General features: G+C 43.0%; 2 protein-coding genes across 6 annotated transcripts; both read right to left on the bottom strand.

The window, feature by feature from the left end:
- Positions 1-4,164: 4,164 nt before the first annotated feature.
- Positions 4,165-10,391, bottom strand: LOC121671892 (probable 2-ketogluconate reductase). 3 transcript variants are annotated; one of them, XM_042044179.1, is made up of 6 exons: positions 9,231-10,391; positions 8,543-8,927; positions 7,879-8,050; positions 5,700-5,878; positions 5,395-5,491; positions 4,165-4,548 (listed from the first exon to the last, which is right to left on the bottom strand). In XM_042044179.1, exons 2-6 carry the CDS (start codon positions 8,922-8,924, stop codon positions 4,392-4,394), a joined length of 987 nt encoding a protein of 328 aa, XP_041900113.1. In that variant the 5' UTR covers positions 8,925-8,927; positions 9,231-10,391; the 3' UTR covers positions 4,165-4,391. The 3 variants fall into 3 exon arrangements, with proteins under 3 accessions (XP_041900113.1, XP_041900114.1, XP_041900115.1); XM_042044180.1 differs by lacking the exon at positions 9,231-10,391 and adding an exon at positions 9,105-9,206; XM_042044181.1 differs by having other exon boundaries at positions 4,419-4,548; positions 5,361-5,491.
- A 95-nt stretch (positions 10,392-10,486) lies between these two features.
- On the bottom strand, positions 10,487-18,921 carry LOC121671890 (probable 2-ketogluconate reductase). 3 transcript variants are annotated; one of them, XM_042044177.1, is made up of 8 exons: positions 18,858-18,921; positions 17,755-18,014; positions 16,989-17,230; positions 14,497-14,881; positions 13,063-13,234; positions 12,052-12,230; positions 11,227-11,323; positions 10,487-10,848 (listed from the first exon to the last, which is right to left on the bottom strand). In XM_042044177.1, the coding sequence occupies exons 3-8, from the start codon at positions 17,181-17,183 to the stop codon at positions 10,692-10,694; spliced, it is 1,185 nt and encodes a 394-aa protein (XP_041900111.1). In that variant the 5' UTR covers positions 17,184-17,230; positions 17,755-18,014; positions 18,858-18,921; the 3' UTR covers positions 10,487-10,691. The 3 variants fall into 3 exon arrangements, with proteins under 3 accessions (XP_041900111.1, XP_041900110.1, XP_041900112.1); XM_042044176.1 differs by having other exon boundaries at positions 18,744-18,913; XM_042044178.1 differs by lacking the exon at positions 16,989-17,230 and having other exon boundaries at positions 18,744-18,913.
- Between the last annotated feature and the right edge of the window lie 26 nt (positions 18,922-18,947).

Below are 18,947 nucleotides of genomic sequence, written 5' to 3'. Positions count from 1 at the left end.
TTTTCCATACTGTCTTTGAAGACTGGACGTGGCCTGATCTTTCTGCTGGTCATTTACACTATGTGCACACGAGTTAACATAAGATGAAGAGTTGTCTCTGACCGACAGACACCTGCACACATGAACGTCTTTTCCAACCTATATGATTCTAGGAATACCCTCAAAAATTCTCTTTGAGACCTAAACAACTGGGACAGGCTCAGCTGCTTGGACACTTGAGATGTTATCCCAGCTACAGGCAGTCCTGTGACAATTTCAGCTGAGAAATGTGTGAGAGCTTTTCTGATAAGGTTACTTGGTCTGTATCGTAGAATCACAAAATTGTTTTGGTTGGAATGGAAATTAAAAGGCCATCTATTTCCAGCCCCTCTGCCACAGGCAGGGACACCTTCCACTAGACCAGGTTGCTCAGACTCCCATCCAACCTGGTCTTGAGCACTGGTAGGGATGGGGCATCCACAGCTTCTCTGGGCAACCTGTTCAGTGCTTCATCATCCTCAAAGAGGAAAATTTCTTCCTAATCTTCTCCATTCTACTACCTAATCTAAACCTATTCTCCTTCAATTAAAGGCCATTCCCCTTGTCCTATCACTACTTTTAAAGAGTCCCTCTCCAGCTCTCTTGTAGTCTCTTTAGGTACTGTAAGGTTGCTATAAGGTGTCCTCGGAGCCTTCTCTTCTCCAGGCTGAACAACTCTCCCATCTGTCTTCATAGCAGAGGTGCTCCAGTTGTGTGGTAACTCAGTGGCCTTCTCTGGACCCACTTCAATAGGTCCATATCTTTCTTGTGCTGAGGACTCCAAGGCTGGATGCAACATTCCAGGTGGGATCCCACAAGAGCAGAGTAGAGGGGAAGAATCACCTCCCTCGATCTCCATACCCAGTGATGGGGATTGGGAAGTACAGCTTCAGTTCTCAGTTCACAAAAGCTGTGCTAAAGTGATTCCCCTTGCTGTGCAGGTGGTCATAATCCATTGGGGAGGATGCCTGGCTTCTGGGGTGAGAGCAGCTCAGGAGGCAGGACACAGCACTGCTGTGGGCATCCGGGGAAGTTTCTGCTTTCATGCTACAGAATAACCAGCCATAGGGTGCTGCTGTGTCTCTCCTGACTACTGCAGTGCTTTTCAAAAGAATGGATTACAAAATGCCGTCTTCTTGAATTCTGTCAAACACATTTCGATATGCTGAACATGAAGACAGTCAAATTTAACACCAATCCTCTATAAAATTACGAATAAAAAGACAAAATATAATAACGATTCATCTCAATTACACAAAACCATAAACTGTCCTTGTTATCTTGGTGATGATTTTTGAGTATCAGTTGCTTACATGAATTTCAAGTTCAGACAGTTAAACTTTAGAGCAAAAGTTAATTGACTAGCAAAATGAAGTTACAGCATGTTAACTGGATTCTTAGTTAAGTTTACTTGCATTTTCTTCCTTAAAAAAAACCCAACAAACATAACATGATTACACATTACCTCTTTCACATAAAAAGTTTCCAAACTGCTTGGGTGATAAGATGTAATGAGTTAGCTTTTAACTTACTGCTCACCTGAGATTGAAGGACCTTTGTAAAGTCCCTATCATAGACACAAGTCATTCTACCTGTGAACTGAGGAAGGAGGCCTACCACATTTTAGTCTTGAAGATAAACCTTTGGAAGGGCAACACAGTAATTTGTTCCTTTGTATATCAAATCCACAAATTTGAATGAACAAATTGAAGGAGGAATTAGTCAGAGAAGCCAAAAAAATAACAGTCAAAGGAATGTTACTCTAAGCAAAAATCCAGGATATGCATATCAAATGTCAAGAAACCGGGTGTGTTACATGGTTAGATGTGGAGAGAATCAGATGGTTTCAAAGCTGTTTTGTGCAACTTGAACATCCAATTTTCAAGCTATAGTTCAGGAGCTGATACATCTCTACAGAAGATATATCTGTATTGCACTGTATGTGACAGTTGTCAATTGTACCAGTGCACTGTCATGTTTTAAGTAGATTTAGTTTGTAGACTATAGTGTGTTAAACTGAATTACATTGTGTGTACATCATTGCTGTGTGCAAGTTTTTGCTTATAGAAAGGGATCTGATAAACCAGCATTGTACAGAGCACTCTGAAATGAGTAAGGTCTGTGGGTATATAGAGAGAAGTATTACACAATCTGTGGACTTCATTCCCACCATTAAATACTGCCATTGGTGCCCATGTAATCCTGCAGGGTGAGCTGATGCCTGCAGTGTTAGTAAGATGCTTGCATAATAGTTGTTTCTTAGGATTAGGCTTTTGAAGTATTGCGTTACCCTAAGAGACTTTTGTATAATGTAATGTATACATTTCCCAGGTGGGTTGTACAGACTAGCTTAAGCATGAAGCTGGATAAAGACATACATCTCCTATGTCTGCATTATGTTTTATAAAACAGTATCATATGTGAGCAGGACTTGTAGGACAAAAAAGCTGAGGCAGGAAATCTGTATTCATGAGCTTGTTGTTTCAGGCAAGGCCAAACCAACTGATGCATTTGTTTTCAGTGACTATAAACCATCATAAAGTGTTATCGCTTGCCCATCTGGTTGCTGTGGGTAAGGCCACCTTTCCCAGTAGACCTCTGTAGCAGCACTTTATTCCAGATTGTGTACTTTTTGCACATCAAAATGTTTCAAAAAACCTGAATCAATGGAGTGAACTATAATGGATCATCTCTCCTCTCATGTGGCCACTGCATTTTTGATCCACTTTCAGTAATCATGAGATTGAAGGTATTGTGTGTGAATCAACTCATCACTCCAGTGACTGACAGGCAGCTGTGTTTTCCCCTCTAAAGCACCCCACTGGCAGGGAGCACTTCTGAAACTAATCAGCCCAGATTCTTGAAATATCTGCAGAAGTAGCAGTAAAACTCCAAGCAAATGCCAAACATGTACAATTGTTTAAGTAGAAGTGAAGTACTGTATCCTATTTTGTTTGCTTTTTCACCTCTCAAGAAAAGTTTGCATGTGCAAAAACCTTGTGTGTTTTTTGCAGTTTTAGGATATTGATCTAAGTAAAGGGGTTTTTTTTCTCTTTTCTATTTTATTGTAACCTTGTTTTTCAGATCTGTAATTTATTGCTTAGCCTTTTATTTTTAAATAAATTTAACTTATTTTTTCAAGGTTATACAGGTCACAATGAAAGGTGTACTGGGCACCTGTACCTCAGAGAGCAAGGAGGTACCTGGGGCAGTCTTGAAATTCTTGACAGCCAAGAATTGCTGCACCTGAAAAGCTGCAATGTCTTGTCTCCTGGACCTTCAAGAGTTGGTAACAGCATCATACATTAAACTGATGGGAGGAAGTGTATTTTGGCAAGCACCCATGACAACCATCTGCAAGACAAAGGCTCTGTAAAGATTCTTAAGGCTCCAGGCAAAATCCTGCCTGCACTTAATGGTAACTTTGCTATAAATTTTACTGATAAATAATCATATGTTCCGGTTTGACCAAATTTAGAAATATATATATACTCTGAGAGAAGGCACAACCACCCCTCCCCCCACCAGGTTCGGGAAAAAAATAAATTTTCCTCGAAGGAAAGTGAAGAAGATAAAACTATTTATTTAACAAGCACACGGGAAAGGAAAATAATGTTAAATGGTAAAATCTTTCGCTGTAGAGGAAAAACCTGAGAAAGTGTTCGAGTCCTCCCTTTGGTCTCCTCGGAGCTGGGGCTTGGGCCGGGGCCAGGCCCTCTGTGCCCGGTGAAAAGTCCTCCCGATGTGCTCTGATGTTACAGCAATCAGGCAGTCCAGTAGAAAAGGGAGAAAATCCGAAATTCCAGAGAAGGAAAAGTTCAGCTCTCAGCCTCTCTCCAGAGAACAAGGAACTGCAAAAAACTGGCCAAAAACTGACTGGAAAAACTGCCAGCCGGGTGCTTCCTCGCTCCCCCCCCTGCCCCAGCTGAAAAAAAAAACCTGCTATCTTTATGTGACCTTGAACAAGTTTCAAACTGCTTTGAGAAAGTTTTGCTCAGTTTTTTCTTCCCCCTCTCAGGCTCAGTTCAGAGGCATAGAAAGGCCAATAATTAATTTCTGGGCATAGGCAGCGATATGGGATACACATCATAAGGTCACCCCAAGACATCATACTATTCATAAAGTCACACTACATAACAAAAGGCATAGCACTGCCACTTTGTGTGTTGGTTTGTCTTTTGGACTTGGATTAGACAACAGAAGTATAGCAACAACTGAGAGGGTGGCGGCAAACAGTTTCCTTCCAAGCTTTAGTGAGGTGGACGGACATCCTTGCTTTTAAAAAGACCTTTAGAGCTGATGTGGAGGGGAAAGATAAGAATAAAAAGAGAGAGAAAGAGAAGAATAAAAGACATGTGATATTCTTTCACACATCAGCTAGGGAGAACTTCACTGGGTAGGGGGAGACCATTCAGGGCTGCTAATATGTTTTCAACTGCTTCCTCTGTTATCATGTAGCTGGCCTTGTCTGTTTTAGTGCCGAGGTGAGGTGTTATAATGACGTTCTTTAATTTTAACAATGGATGATCTCTGGAAGAAAAGAAAAAAGAGTTAACTACTGTTGTTCATCTAACAGGAGTTTTACTTTAGCTTTTGTTTGAGCTTTTTATTTAAAGTTAATTTGATACAACTTTACAAGTCCACTTAGACCCAGAGAACCTGACCACCTATATTGAAGTAATTTTGGACTGTAATAGGACATACAAAGATTTCATAGCTGCTCTTTTCTCCAGAAACACACTTCTGCCATGAGGCAGCAATTTGAACTATGTCAGAAGAGAGGATTAAACCCTCCTGACACATTCACCCTACACAATAGTCTGAGCTGTAGTTATTTGCACACAGGCACAACTAGACCAAACTCCCCCCAACCCAAAATGCAGCCAGCACAGTTAACTCCAAAAGGCACCATCCTGGTAGAGCAGTCTTTTTAAAGAAGCTAAGCAGTCTCTGGGCCCAGGAGGTTTGCGGTACTTCAGCCCTGTATTGTGGAAAGAAGCCTGTGGAGAAGGACACCTCGGGGCCATGCAGCAGGTCTTAGGCCTCAAGCAGCCTCCACCCATTAAAATTGGCAAACTGTACTTTCTACTAAAGCAATTTGCAAGTGAAGCGCTGCTGCAGCTTCATAGGGTAATTCTAAGCACTGGGTTTAATGCTTTCCCTGCCTCCTGCTGTTTTCTGGCTCCCGGGCTTCCCTTTGGTCTGTTACCAGCCCCAACATCTGGGCTGTCTCCCATTCATATTCATGGCACTTTTATCCAAACTCATGCCAGGGGCAGGGGGGCTGCCTCGGCCAGCTTCCTGCCTGCTGCAGGGATGCCTCTGGCTTCAGCAGGGCTCACCCATCCTTCCTGAGAAAAAAGCAGAGATGGAAACCTGGGCAGTGGTTCTGGGGAGGTGACATCCAAAGCTGCGGCCCCGATAACACCAGTCTGCAGAGCTGCCACCAGCGCCTCTTGGTCAACTACTGCCCCTGGTGTGGAATTAGAGTGTCTCTGAGTGCACCTTGCAGGCAAAGAGCAGAGAGGGAAGAGAGAAGGGATGGGGATAGGGGGGAATTTCTGCCATGCCTGATCATCCTTGGCATGCACACCAGCTGTGCTGGATGCAGCACGGTGCTGCGTGGAACACAGCAGGAGCTAGACCACACTGTGAAGCTGGCCAATGCATCTGGATGGTACCTCGGCTGATGTTAATGAGGGTAGCTGTGGGTTTCATCAGCTCCAGCTCTCTTTTCCCAATCAGCTTGTGTGTCTGAGGTGTCAGGCTCACCACCACCATCACAAAATCTGCCTGCTGGAGCAAGCTGTCTATCCTTTTGCAGTAAGTGGCACTGACAGCTTGCTCCTCTTGAGCTTTCCTAGTAGGGAAAAAAGCATTTCAGTCATGGAAACATTTTCTTCAATGATGTCACCAGTATACAAACTAAAGGATTTGATTATCACATCCATATAGCAAACAGGTGGTGAACAAAGGTGAATTTACTCTCAGCTGGGTGTTTAGATCCTTCTGGAAGGCTTCAAGCCCTACAGCACAGGATTGATTGTATGCCTGCCTCTCAGCCATTCCAGTGCAGGGTCCCAAGGGCTTCTTATGAAGTCTGCAAATGAACTATGGCTGAGCACTGAAGCAGATGGCAGCACACAGTCCATTCTCCAGGATCCCCTGTGCACCTCAAAGGATGCAGTCAGTGCTCAAACCAAAGGAATGGTATTCACCAGAAATCACCCATGCAAGCTCTGGGCATGGCAGTGGTCCTCATCCTGTTGGCACTCCCAGTAAGCCTGCAATTTTTTTATGAGTGACATCAGCAAGGCAGCTCTTTGCCAGTCTCCTGGCTGCCCCAGGACTTTCACAGAATAAGTGTTCAGCAGAAAAAGTTACCACAATAGAGACATTTTTAGTTTTAACTTTTCACAGTGCAAAAGAATACTTGCCATTTCTCATGTTCTTTGTAAATGTAGCTGCCTGAACTTTGGGAAATAAAGAAGCAATGATAGGGGATCATGTGTACAATCTTCTGCTTCTGATTGCAAGAGAAGGGCTTTAAGTTAGCTACTCCCTAACCTAGAAATAAAGAGGTCACACTAAGAAAATAACTTCAATGTAACTTTGACCCATGTGTCTCCTAACAAATGCACTTCACTGTTTTTTTTTCAGGCCAGTGACCAGAGAGTAAGTGGAAAAAGATCAGATTGGAACTGCAGGCAGTTTTGCAGCATGCAGAGTGCATCTTGATTCAGCACACAAGCTGGAAGTGTTACTGTACTTTAAAATAAGTAGGTTTAATTAATTTCTGTTGCACTGTGCATTGCTCATTCATCACAGCACTCTTGCATAAATATTACTTTAAAGACTGAAAAATATTAAACAGAAGGAGTTAATGATGATACACATAAAAAAAGAGTAAAGATATTAGTTCCTTTTTAATCTTTTCCTTGTGGTTTGTGAAGAAATTTTGAAAGATCTTAAGGAGCACTTCTTTTAAATGTGAGTTTGCTCAGCTGTCTTTCTGAAGAAACAAGAATGCCAAGCAGGCTAAAAATTTCTGGCCTCATTCACCCTTGTGATTTGCCTAGGGCTAGCTAAAGCAGTGGCCCTCCCTCCATCTGCAGTCTACTTATGGAGAAAAGCCTGGAAAGCCACATCCTAGCACTGCAGCTTCTCCCTTCAGTCACAGAGGAGTAAAGTTCTCTCAGGATAGGTCATAGTTCATAGCAGTAAATATTTATTCTGCTCATTATCTGCACCTTGCCTGATTGCAAAGGACACGAGTTGTACATGGAGGTCCTACTCACTTTAAATTGAAGAGCCCCTGTGCTGAATGTCTAACAAGGTTCAGATTCCCAGATACACAAGCTAGGAGGGACTAGAAATAAAGGGTGAAACCCGGTTAAATACTTGCTAAAATTCCTACTGGCTTGAGAAGAAACAAGGTTTTCTCAAGAACAGCTCTCAATCATATTGTGCCAAATACATGTTTCCTAATTTCCAGCCACTGCTTCAATAATATCCCTCCTGAACTTCAAAATATGTAGAAAAAATGAACAACAAATAGAGTTATGTTGTCACTATAGTATGATATTATAAGAATAAAAAAAGTATAAGCTTGATTTTCATTTTTCTGCAGGAAACCTTGAAATTTCTAATATAAAACCTAAATTAAGTTTCTAAGTGTTTAATCACCGAGTAACTCTTTACAGGACTGATTTAAGGCAATCATTCTTTTTTTTTTCTTTTGTTTTAATCTAGGCCCTATTCCCTCATTTTTTGCTATATTTCTGACATAATTCCTTGAAAAGAAAATACTGACTATCTGGAAGAGTTTCTCCTGCAACTAGGGTCAAGACACATCTTTACCTCCGTGTCCTGTTGTGGTACAAAATGTTCATTTCAAATGCTTTGGCTCTCAGAGCAACCTTATATCCAATGCTGCCCATGCCAATGATCCCCAGAGTAGCTCCAGCAACTTTAACTCCCAGAATATCAGCTTCACAGTACTCCATACTTGAAGAAATGGAAATGTTATGGACTGCAAGAAAACCACATAAATATGAATGGAGTCCAACACAGAGGAACAAGGCAAAAGAGTCTGGACTTGTGCTACTATAGCACACTTTTAATGGTTACAAACACATGATTTTGTATTATCCAAGGTAACTCCCCAATGTATCATCTTTCCCTGTTACATGTATATATGATAATCCAATTTATTCTCACCATATTACAAAAAGCCTTTTGATGTAATCTCTCCAAAAAGTTTATTACTGCTTTAGAGTTAGGAAAATATTGCCCTGTTCCTCATCAACAATCAAAATAATTATTGCCAATAACAATGGAGAGTTTGAAAATATCATACGGAGAACAACACTAGATATTGGGTTTCCTCTTCACATTTGCCACTCTCCTTGGAAAGAAAAGTGTGACTTCTTTAAAAATCACAACTTGCTAGTTTCTCTAAGAAAAGTCAAATTAATGGCAGGTAAATCTTGTATGATTTTTAGAAGCCACATTGAGATGTTACCTTCCACTAGTCTTCTAGCAGATGCTAGCAGCAAAGCCATCCCAGTATCTGCTGTGCTGCTGGAAACAGCACGTGGAGCATTAGCCATCTTCACACCAAAGCTAACTACAAGCTTCAGATCCAGGTGATCCATCCCCACTCCTGAATTCGCAATCACTTTCAGGTTTGGCAGGCTCTGGAGCAGCTCTTTGTCAATTACTGGTTTGTGCCACCACAAATAGATTGCTTGGACCTTTTTACCTACAGCCTTTTTGTCTTCAAGAAATTCCTTCATGGTGATGAGGTGGAAATGCTTCTTCAGGAATGGCACATGGCTATGCAATATCCCACGTATGCCACCAATTTCATTTACCAAAAGCCAAGGTAGTTTTCCTCCTTCCATGATCTGCACAAAGAAGAAAGACACAAAGTGTCAGGAGAAAGACATATTACTATTTCCAGACATTTTCAAAAATAATCACTGCCATGTCCTGTTTCATGACATTTATGACAAGAGATCTTATAAACCACATAGGAAAGTAAGAAAACCAAGACAAGCAAGCAGCTCTTTTAAATATACTACCAATTATACACAAGGTGTCCACACACACACACAGAGGTATTCACATAACCAGTCTGAACAAGTTCTGTCCTTTGCGATCTCTAAGATTTCATATTACTGCTACCATGCTCAAAATACAACACTTACTTCTCAGTAATTACTTAGTTTCAGACCATGAACAGTCTGCAGTAAATAGTGCAATAAATCTCCTTTGCTACCCTGAAATCACAAATTATCCTAAGTGCTTTAGAAAAATGTTGGACCAAATCTACTTCATGAAAATAGATTGCATAGCTTCATCATGAACTTTGAGTTACCAGGTTAATTTTTAAATGCTTCATTGCTGACATTTTTGCAGCCTCCTGTCCTGAAGAGACCCCAGTGACTGCAGAGCCTTTTCCTAAGCTAACAAAATAACTAAATAGTAGATGCTTAGCAAGTGTTTTCCAAGGATATATGCACTCTAAATTATTTGGGGTTTTTTTTTTTTTCCAGAATCCCTGACCATCTGGTCCCAAGAGGGTCTGTGAACTGACAATTATTTTAGGGGTTTTTGACAGACTATTTATAGCTACCTTTGATTTTCTGTAGCACTTTTGGGAAGAGCTGTGGGGACAGTGTTCAATGGCTGAAGCTCTCAGAATAGCAATCCAGTAGCAATTCTGTTGCCTTGTTAGTATTATTTCACTGTTTCTAACTGAATGTCTAACTCTTGACCTGTCTACACTTCCTGTACTAGACCTTCATTTTACCATCCCTTCAGGGAGCCTGACCATATTGCAAAATAATGGAAAAGCTTTCTGATTTTATGGAGGTGACAACCACTTCACTGAATTTTCTGAATTTGTTGATCGCTAATAGGAAAGAGAATGTAAGAAGAAGCTTGGCTCCGGGCTGCAAGTCAGGACTGATCACTAATTTTGCTTCATGTTATGCCCTCACCCATGTGATTTCAATGGTAATTCTACCATTCTTTCATGGCCAGTCAAGATAAAAGCATCATTTTTTTCTGCATGGGGGAACCAAATCTCTTGGGATTTATTTTGGTTTTCAAAAGATCCCCTCATGAAAAATAAGACATTTTTTCAACAACTGCCTTTGCTTTAGCATGTAGATGAAGCAGGGCTCTTACATTAGGAAACCTTAGGCCTATGATCACTTCAAAGAACATTTCTTCAGTGTTTTTATATAAAAATAGAATATTGCAATATTGGCTGAGAAGTGTTTCAGGATACAGTCAAATTTCTGCAGGGAATCAATGCTCATTCATCTTCAACAGATTTGAGAGCGTTACACAAACTGCCTGGTGCGCTTGCTTATTGTTATGTAGCAACAAGAACTGGGAGCAGAAGATGGGTACTCATCGAAATAGACTGAAGGTATCAAAATGCATAACTACTCAGTTAAAATCTTTTAACAAATCTCTTTTATTAATTTCACTTTATTTTTCAGAATTGTAACTAACAGAACAGATCAAGTCTAGTAAGGTGACAGTTTTGCACCACCATGATGAGCAGTGCAGGAACAAGTTGCTTTTCTTTAGCTTAACAGTGGTAAGAAATAGTGCCTTCCCATACACAGGAGATTTAGTGGATCATCTGGCACTCATCATTTGGGAAATACTTCACTTGGAATGGGTTGGCCATTGAGAACAGCCAGCATGTTTGCTATTGCTTCTTCTGCCATCATACGGATGGCTTGGACTGTTGCAGTTCCAATGTGCGGGGTTATGATGACATTATTCAAGTTCAATAAAGGATGATCTCTGGAAGAAACACAAAGAACACAATGTATTACACAGGGAACTTACTCTGCTGCTATCCCATGCTAGTTGTGAAGAACTGAACCTCAGGAAATAGCAATGGCACATTGAGACCAAAGCACAAAGCTGTGGGACGCTTGCTTACGCATTTCTTCTTCCTCTCCATCAGTCTCACTTGTGGCCTGGCCCATGAGTCAGGCTGGCAAAGAACCGACAGATATGGGAAGGGGAATAACTTGTCATTTATTTATGATTGTGCAAGACAAGCTGAGGTTTTGCCCTTACACAGTTAATCTCCCCTTGGAGATCAAGATTATGAGCACACTTTGAACACAGTTTAAAACATTTCAGATTAACAGAATGGGAAACAAGTTTCTTTACCTTGGCAGAGGCTCAGGGTCTGTCACGTCCAGAGCTGCAGCCCTAATAACCTTATTCTGGAGAGCTTCTACCAATGCATCTTGATCAATAACTGCACCTGCATTGAAATGAAATCCTGATATCCTGATGAATTAATGAACACGTTTTTACCTAGGAGGTGGGGAAGGTCTCCAGGGTCAAGTGAAAAAATTAGAGGATCTTCATCTTGTTAGAAAGTAGAACGCCTTTCTAATAATCATTAGCCAAACAAACCAAAGATTTTATTTATTAATCTTTAATTATAGTATGATTATGGTCCACTGCATAAGGCTTTTCCTGGGATGAGACCAGTTTCGGTCCTTTCCTTTTTTTGACACTTTCTGTATTATTATAAACAAATCATTTAGTCTCTGCAGACTTTCCACTCTTTTATCCCTGCTTTGTTAACTGAAACAATAATCTCTCTCATACGCTTTTTCAGTGCCAACAGATCTGTCACCCATGTGAGGCTTCCTTTCTACATTGCTGTTCCAAATGTTAATGTTTTCCCTTGCATCCCGTTCTCCCTGTTGATGATAAACCTTTCAGTTATTTCCACTAAAAACCACTTCTCTAGGATAAGGCTAAAGAGAACCAACCACCTACTGAGTATCCCTAATTTCCATAGGACCTTTGAAGACAGCATATGATCCACATAAGTCACCCATTTGTAGACTGCCAGCTACTTCATGACTCAAACAACAGAGGGATATCACAGACTGAGGTTGGAGAGGGGAATGTCAACACAATGAGACAAAACACAACCTTAAGTGTGGAGCCACAAACAGTGATTTCAGATCCTCCTACCTCGGCTGATGTTTATGAGAGTAGCTGTGGGTTTCATCAGCCCCAGCTCCTTTTTCCCAATCAGTTTGCGAGTCTCAGGAGTCAGGTTCACAACCAACATAACAAAGTCAGATTGCTGCAGCAAGTCTTCCATCTTTGCACAGTAGTGGGCACCAACAGCCTCTTCCTCCTCCTTCCTTCTGAAGGAAAAATGCACACACCCCCAAATTGATACAACTATTTCGAACTGAGTTTAACAATCAACCAGCCCTAGAAGAGTTCCAGAACAGCACAGAAACTGAGAGGTTTGAGGCCAAGGTAAAGGGTAAGTCATTCATAGGCACAGGTGGTGGAATGGATGCAGAAAGGATGTGGGCTACAGGGAACAAGAGGCTAAAGGAGTGGTGGGACACTGGAGGAGTGATGTATGTGTGAAAGCAAAGCACACAGGCAATATCAGGTTAGGAGACTGGCGATGTAGTCAGACCCCACTCTTCTCTCCTGTGTCCATGCCAATTCCTGTGAAGTCTTTCCTTGCCTGACATGCCAGTTAGGACTTGTGGTTGAAAAGAAATGAAGAGGAAGTGAAGTGTGAAAGAAAGGGAACTACAAATCCATGAGAAATTAAGACCTTTGTCATGGGTGCCTGTGTGGTGAATGATCTGGCTAGGCTGAGGAGGCTGGCTGGGAAGAACAGGGATGGTGCCAGAACCCTGAAGAGGAATCTGACAGGACAGGGGACACCACGAGGGCACAAGACCTAGTTTGCTTGGGCAACATCTCCAGAATCCTTACATGGCCCTTGTTTCAAACTGGTAATGGCTAACCAGGGTAGGGCAAGTGCAGGAGGTGAGGGGGAACTGCTTCCTGAGGGAAGAAGGTGGAAGCCAAAGTGAGGAAGTGGTGACACGCTGGTGCTTGTCACACTGCTTACAACTGCCACAAGTGCATAGGAAGGACAGGGACAGAGCAGAGTTGTGGCTTCCATTACTGTCCCCTGGACAATTAAACACAGAAACCAGATGTCTTTACCTGCGGTTTCTGTTATGGTACAGGATCCTCATGTTGAAGGCTCTGGCTCTCTGAGCCACTTTGTATCCAATGCTGCCCATCCCAATGATCCCAAGTGTCGCTCTGGTTACTTCCACTCCCAGCCAATCAACAGCAAAGTACTTCGTGTCTGGAGACACCACGATCTGGCAGCCTGTGTGTAAACACATGCTGAATGGGTACAAATCACCCATAAACGTAGGCTTGGGGGAAAGAAAAGGTTTCTCACCATCACAGCAGTGGGGCTCTGGAGCACCCCTTACAAAACACTTTTGTTGACTTTGACTAGTTTACAGAAGGGCCTGGATGGTGCCAATTCCTGCACCGAGGCCTGAAGCCAGTAACACAGTGGGATCCTGGCTGGGTACTGTGCTGGAAGGAATGACTCCTTGGGGAATTAGCTCTTCCACAGCTGGTGTGTTTTCTTGGAAGTTCAAAAATGGCTTTTTTGACACCACCCTGCAAGCACTGACTTCACTTTCTTTTAGCTGGGGTAAATCTCACCATTTCTCTCCTGAATCACAACCTAAAGCAGCCTCACTGCTTGAGTAAAGGGAAATGTTTCAAATTCCAGCTCAGCAAGGGGTCTCTGTGAGCTTCTATACCAAGAACTTCTGGTTCAATAAGATGCAATAGTGAGAAAACATCATGGGGAAAGAGATGTTATTTCATGGTCAGGGGTGGAGCGGCAGTGACAAGACCATGAGGTCTTGTCATGGTCAAGCCAGAGGCAGCTTCTTGTGATAATCTCTACTGACACCTTCCTTCCCCAGAAAGGCATTGCATAGCAAGGATGTGGGGAAAGAACCTGCTTTTAGGGACACAAACTAATGCTGGTGGTACAGTTTGAAATAGCTTTGTCAAAAGGATTATCATCTATTTCAAAAATAATGCTGATGCTCTTCAGGAAATACAATCCATTGGTTTAGACAAACTCATCACAGAGGCAGGAAAAAGAAGAATTTGTACTAATTACTGCTCTGGAGTTGGAGATGTGGCCACTAATACTTTGTATCATCCGGTAGCTCCTAATGCTTCTTTCAAGGGGAAATGGAAAATGGTGACATTCAGTTTGGATGCACTTTGTATTCAGTTTTTACAGCTATAAACAACCCCCCCAGTGAACAGCCAGAGAAGAATTAAGCCCCAGGCATTATTCCAAACAGGATATCACAAGACTTTCAAGTGCATAATTTAGACAAAAGCCTCACTCTTGTCACTGTTGCTCTAAAAAGAAGTGGGACATAGGAAAAGTAGATGCCTCTGAAAATTAAGGCCTCTGAAAAGTTTTCCCTGTAAGAGCATCCCAAATGTTGATTCAGACATATCATTCATCTTTCTATCACAGAAAAAGTGAGATATGCCAAGGAAGTAGCTAAGAAGAAGTAGTAGGACCAGGAAAATTTAGAACATTACCTTCGACTAGTCTTCTGGCAGAGGCCAGCATCAAGGCCATTCCTATGTCTGCTGTCGGGTCTGCCACGGCGTGTGGGGTGTTGGTCACTTTTACACCAAAGCTCGAGATCATTTTCAAGTCTAAGTGATCCACTCCAACCCCAGAGTTTCCAATTACCTTTAAATTAGGCAGGCTTTCTAGAAGCTCACGGTCAATAGCTGGCCTGCACTCAAACACAAAAACAGATTGGATTTTTTTGCTCATTTCTTCTTTGTTTCCAAGAAATTCCTTCATGGTGATAAGGTGAAAGTGTTTCTTCAAAAGTGCTGCAAGGTTTTCTAGCACACCATGAGTTCCTCCTATACCCAGAATCAAAACACCCGGCAACTCTTCTTCTGCCATGACCTGTGACAGGGGAATAGAAAAAATACTCCTTTATTTAGGAGAACACCCTGAAAGGAGCAATGACGTTCCTTTAGAAGTTACCATTTAAATTCACACATGTAAATCAGGAAACTGATGGAACTCAATAGTGCTTTTAATCCACGGTCACTTGGTACTAGTGTGGTACATCACACAACTTCCAAGCACTTTTACCAAGTGCTGATTTAGACTATAACACCGAGGAATATCCATACTCTTCTATCAAAATCCAGTTCTACAAGGTGTTCTTCTTAAAGAGTTTCACTTTAGTCCTGAATCAATATTGAGTTAATATAACTTTAGTAGCTTTTCTGGTAGCTTACTCACCGATGCCTTTCTACAAGCACTACTATGAAACAGAGGCCACTAGAAATTTACTCAGTTTCTTGCCTGTTGGTTATGGTTGGTGAAGCCACAGGCAGTGTAGGGTGGCACTGAGGCCCAGATGGGTCCGACAAATTTCTGCCAGGGATGGTTGAGGTCTAACAAATTTGCACAATGAAGGGCCACCTTTGGATAGCTGTTAGACTGCTTGCCTTCAGTGTTTTAAACATTCAGATCTGTACCTGAACTTACCTCATGCAAAATTTAGCACACCCATGCCTATATGAACCAGTGAGGAAGAGCACTAGAGGTGGGACCATTGACAACACAGTCCTTCATGCTAGAACTTTCCTCTGCCCTGAGTTTTGAGCCCAGTCCTCTCTATAACACTCCTGCAAATGCACTGGGCCCTGCAATAAGATAGGGGTTCCACAGATAACCAAACACTTAATTTAACCTCTTATTGGCAAAAATGGTAGTTGAAGATTTGCTGCATATCTTAATAGGTGTGCCTAATTTCCTACAATTCTTTTTGCTGTGCTCCACTGACTTTTGGTCTCCATCCCATCATATGTCCTAGACTTGTGTCCAGAAACCTGATGTTGTGCTAACTGAATCAGAACAATTTTCCACAGCAGTATGCTGATTTATTATGGGCACACAGTGCTGGCCAGAGGTGTCCTGCTGCTTCACTCCTCTCACAAAAGCCTTCTGTGAGTAACCAGAACTCAAACCTGTAACAAAAAGGTGCCAATGTAGATTGGAAATTTTTGTGAACCATATTTACCCTTGTTCTGAACAAACTCAGACTTATCCCAACTGCGTCTATTAAATGCTTACAATCTCAACACCAGTGCCGCTGCTTTATCCTGGCCTTGATGTGCATTTCTGCCTCAGTTTCAGTTGGCTGCTGTACACAGGCTTGAAGGAGCCTCCATACTAGGACACATCTGCAGTTCACCACAATGTCTCTGATAATACTATCTGGTTCTCAACAGCAGCAAACAAAGCAATGAGATGAGTGGTGAAACCAAATTGCAAAGGAAGACCATGTTTTTGTACACATCTCATCTAATTTTTTGCCAGGTGGAGTTGCCAGCCCCATAGGGTTGTGAAAACTGTGCAAATTTCCCCAGGTATAGTCTGCATTTCTTAAGAGTATCACACAACATCACTAGGATAAACTAGATCTGTGTTCCAGAATGAATGATGCATAGAAAAAAGGAGGAGTTGATGTCATATTGTAATGGCGTTGTCCAGCTTAAGTAGTGATAATCCTGGATGACAGCTAAACCTTATGCTGTTAAGCAGGGAAAACTGGGCACCAGATATGACCAAGTGACTGGCAGATGCCAGTGAGGCAGCACTGTATTACTCCATTTGCTTTCATCACCACCTCCTCCCCCATTACAATACACCACCCATGATGGGCAGAGCCACACTTTCATTTTGGAAGCACATCCTACCCTTTGCAAGCAGAAAGGTTACCCATGAGGAAGCCTCTAGCTATAAACAAACTAGCTGGTGCACTAGAAACAGGCTAGTGGCATGTGATGGATCTTTTCATGAGTGCAGGCATGCTGAGCCTGCCACCATTCCAGCTGTGTTTGATGCGCACACGACCCATTCTTTGCCTGCAGCACTGTGTTCAAGAACTGGTGTTCTGCTCGTCCCAGGTACAATCTTAAAAAATCACACTGATAGCAGGAAACTAAAAACACTTAAAGGAACCTTGCAGAAGGAAGGGGGCTCTCCACATACCAACCTTTGTCTCAGCATTTATTGTTTGTCTTCCAGCACTACATGGGTGTGTCCTGTACCTCTGTTCGTAAATCACACTTCTGTGACAGCGATGTCCATGAGAAGCAATAACTGGATGAATAAATTTGTAAGCCAAATTTGATTGGCCAGACACCAAGGGAACCAGTTTCAACAGACTGAATGCTTTGCTCCTGAACATAATTATTCAGTTATCAGATGTCTTGTCCAGTGTGCTAAATGTAACACCTGTCAAGGATATGACAATTTTGGTTTTGGACTAGTATCATCTGCAAGATCACAAAGTTGTTGTTTTTGTTTGGTTTTTTTTAAAGTTGTCTCTACTCCTTTTGTATTTACATAAGACTAGATGCTACCATGTAGGTCAACAGTCATAATCATATATAACTCATTGATATAAAGTAAGTGTACTAAGTTCTGGTCTTGGCATTGCACAGAAAACTTTGCAAATATTACTTAGATTGAGACAATGGGGCAAATAAGAAGGACTACATTTAAGTATTAACTTCAGTGCTAATTGAAGCTGGCCTTATTTCATCTGTGGAGCCTGACTCACTCCCTACTCGCAGATTTGTTGGCTGGCACTGCTGTATCACTTCGGACTTACCCAAATCACAGCAAAACAAACCTATGTAATTTTTCCTAGCTCAGTTTTCAACTAAAGTTAACAGCCTGCGTTACCCAGGATAAATTCCTCCCACTAACTTCTTCTAAAGAAGACTGATTACCCGAAGAACAACCAAAGCACTAACCAGGGCTGGTTTCTTTCTAGCGACGTGCCCTTCACAGCTCGATCCGGCGGCAGCTGGGGAGCCGAGAGCTCACAGCTCCTGCTCTGGGCACACCCGCTGCTGCCCAGCCCCGCTCGCTTAACCCCGCCCTGCGCGGGCACCGCCGGCTCCGGGGCTGGCGGCTTCCAAGGAAGCTCCGGCGCGGGGATCACCGCCCCCGCTGCCTCTGCTCTTGTCCGCAGTCAGACCGGGCTGCCTCTCCTCTCCTCTCCTCTCCTCTCCTCTCCTCTCCTCTCCTCTCCTCTCCATAAAGCAAAACGAGGACTTGGATAGTTTCTGGAGAGCTCAGCAATTGTGGGGCAAAGTTATTTGTCACAAATTCACATTGTTCCCTACAGCCCAAGCTGCAGCTTGTGTGGAATTTTTATAGTGGAAACTATGCTTTTCTCCCTGCCTGCTGCAATCTAACCTTTTAAATGAGTGTCTACTGTGGAATTAAGGAAACAGACCGGTCTGGGATGGCCTATGCCAGTGGCCAGCTCGATTCTGGAACCCAATGCTGAAATGCGCTGATTTCGCTGCTGACCACTTGCACTGGAACGTTTGCCCAGTGTGCTCCCGTGGTGGCCTTTTGGTCGCCAGAGCGACGGGAGAGCTCATGGCACCCAAGTGCGAGTCTGGGAGTGGCTGGGCAGTGCAGCTGCCACGGCAGGGGCGGGTCTGCGGTGGGGCATGAAATTTGTCATTGCTGTGGGTGAATACACCGACAAAAACCTTCCACAACCAGGAGGTGCAATAGCACAGACCCACAGAATGGCTGGGTTGGAAGGGACCTTAAAGATCATCTAGACCCAACCCCTCTGCCATGGGCAGGGACACCTTTCACTATACCAGGTTGCTCAGAGCCCCGTCCAACCTGGCCTTGAACTTTACCAGAAATGGGGCATCTACAGCTTCTCTGAGCATATCTCTTTGATCAAATCCCATGGAGGTACAGGGAATGTATTAACATCATAGAGTGGTCAGCAGCAGAGAGTCGGAGATCCGGGCTCTTATGACCTCTGTTTCGTCCTCCCTGTGCTACCCGGCATCACCGATCCCCACGGCATGGCTCCGCATCCCACCTGCGAGGGGGGAGGCGGGAGTCCCTGGCCAGCGGCGCCACGGGCCCTCCCGCTGGGACGCACCCGCGGCTCGCGGGCGGCGGGGTCTCC

Source organism: Corvus kubaryi, unplaced genomic scaffold, assembly GCF_017639235.1.
Source record: "Corvus kubaryi isolate FWS band 111438036 unplaced genomic scaffold, C.kubaryi_AGA036_p1.0 37398, whole genome shotgun sequence".
In the NCBI taxonomy this organism is placed as follows: domain Eukaryota; kingdom Metazoa; phylum Chordata; class Aves; order Passeriformes; family Corvidae; genus Corvus; species Corvus kubaryi.
The sequence above is the reverse complement of the archived record's forward strand: the minus strand, read 5'-3'. Positions and strand labels throughout refer to the sequence as shown.

Excerpts from the sequence above, each read along its gene's own strand:
- LOC121671890 (XM_042044177.1), bottom strand. The coding sequence starts at position 17,183 with ATGTTCAGGAGCAAAGCATTCAGTCTGTTGAAACTGGTTCCCTTGGTG. Across the intron at positions 11,324-12,051 it reads TCTCATAAACATCAGCCGAG|GTGCAGTTATTGATCAAGAT; the intron begins GTAGGAGGATCT and ends ATTTCAATGCAG. Across the intron at positions 10,849-11,226 it reads GACCCTGAGCCTCTGCCAAG|AGATCATCCTTTATTGAACT; the intron begins GTAAAGAAACTT and ends TGTTTCTTCCAG.
- LOC121671892 (XM_042044179.1), bottom strand. The coding sequence starts at position 8,924 with ATGGAAGGAGGAAAACTACCTTGGCTTTTGGTAAATGAAATTGGTGGC. Across the intron at positions 8,051-8,542 it reads TGCTAGAAGACTAGTGGAAG|TCCATAACATTTCCATTTCT; the intron begins GTAACATCTCAA and ends GTTTTCTTGCAG. Across the intron at positions 4,549-5,394 it reads TCCCCAGAACCACTGCCCAG|AGATCATCCATTGTTAAAAT; the intron begins GTTTCCATCTCT and ends CTTTTCTTCCAG.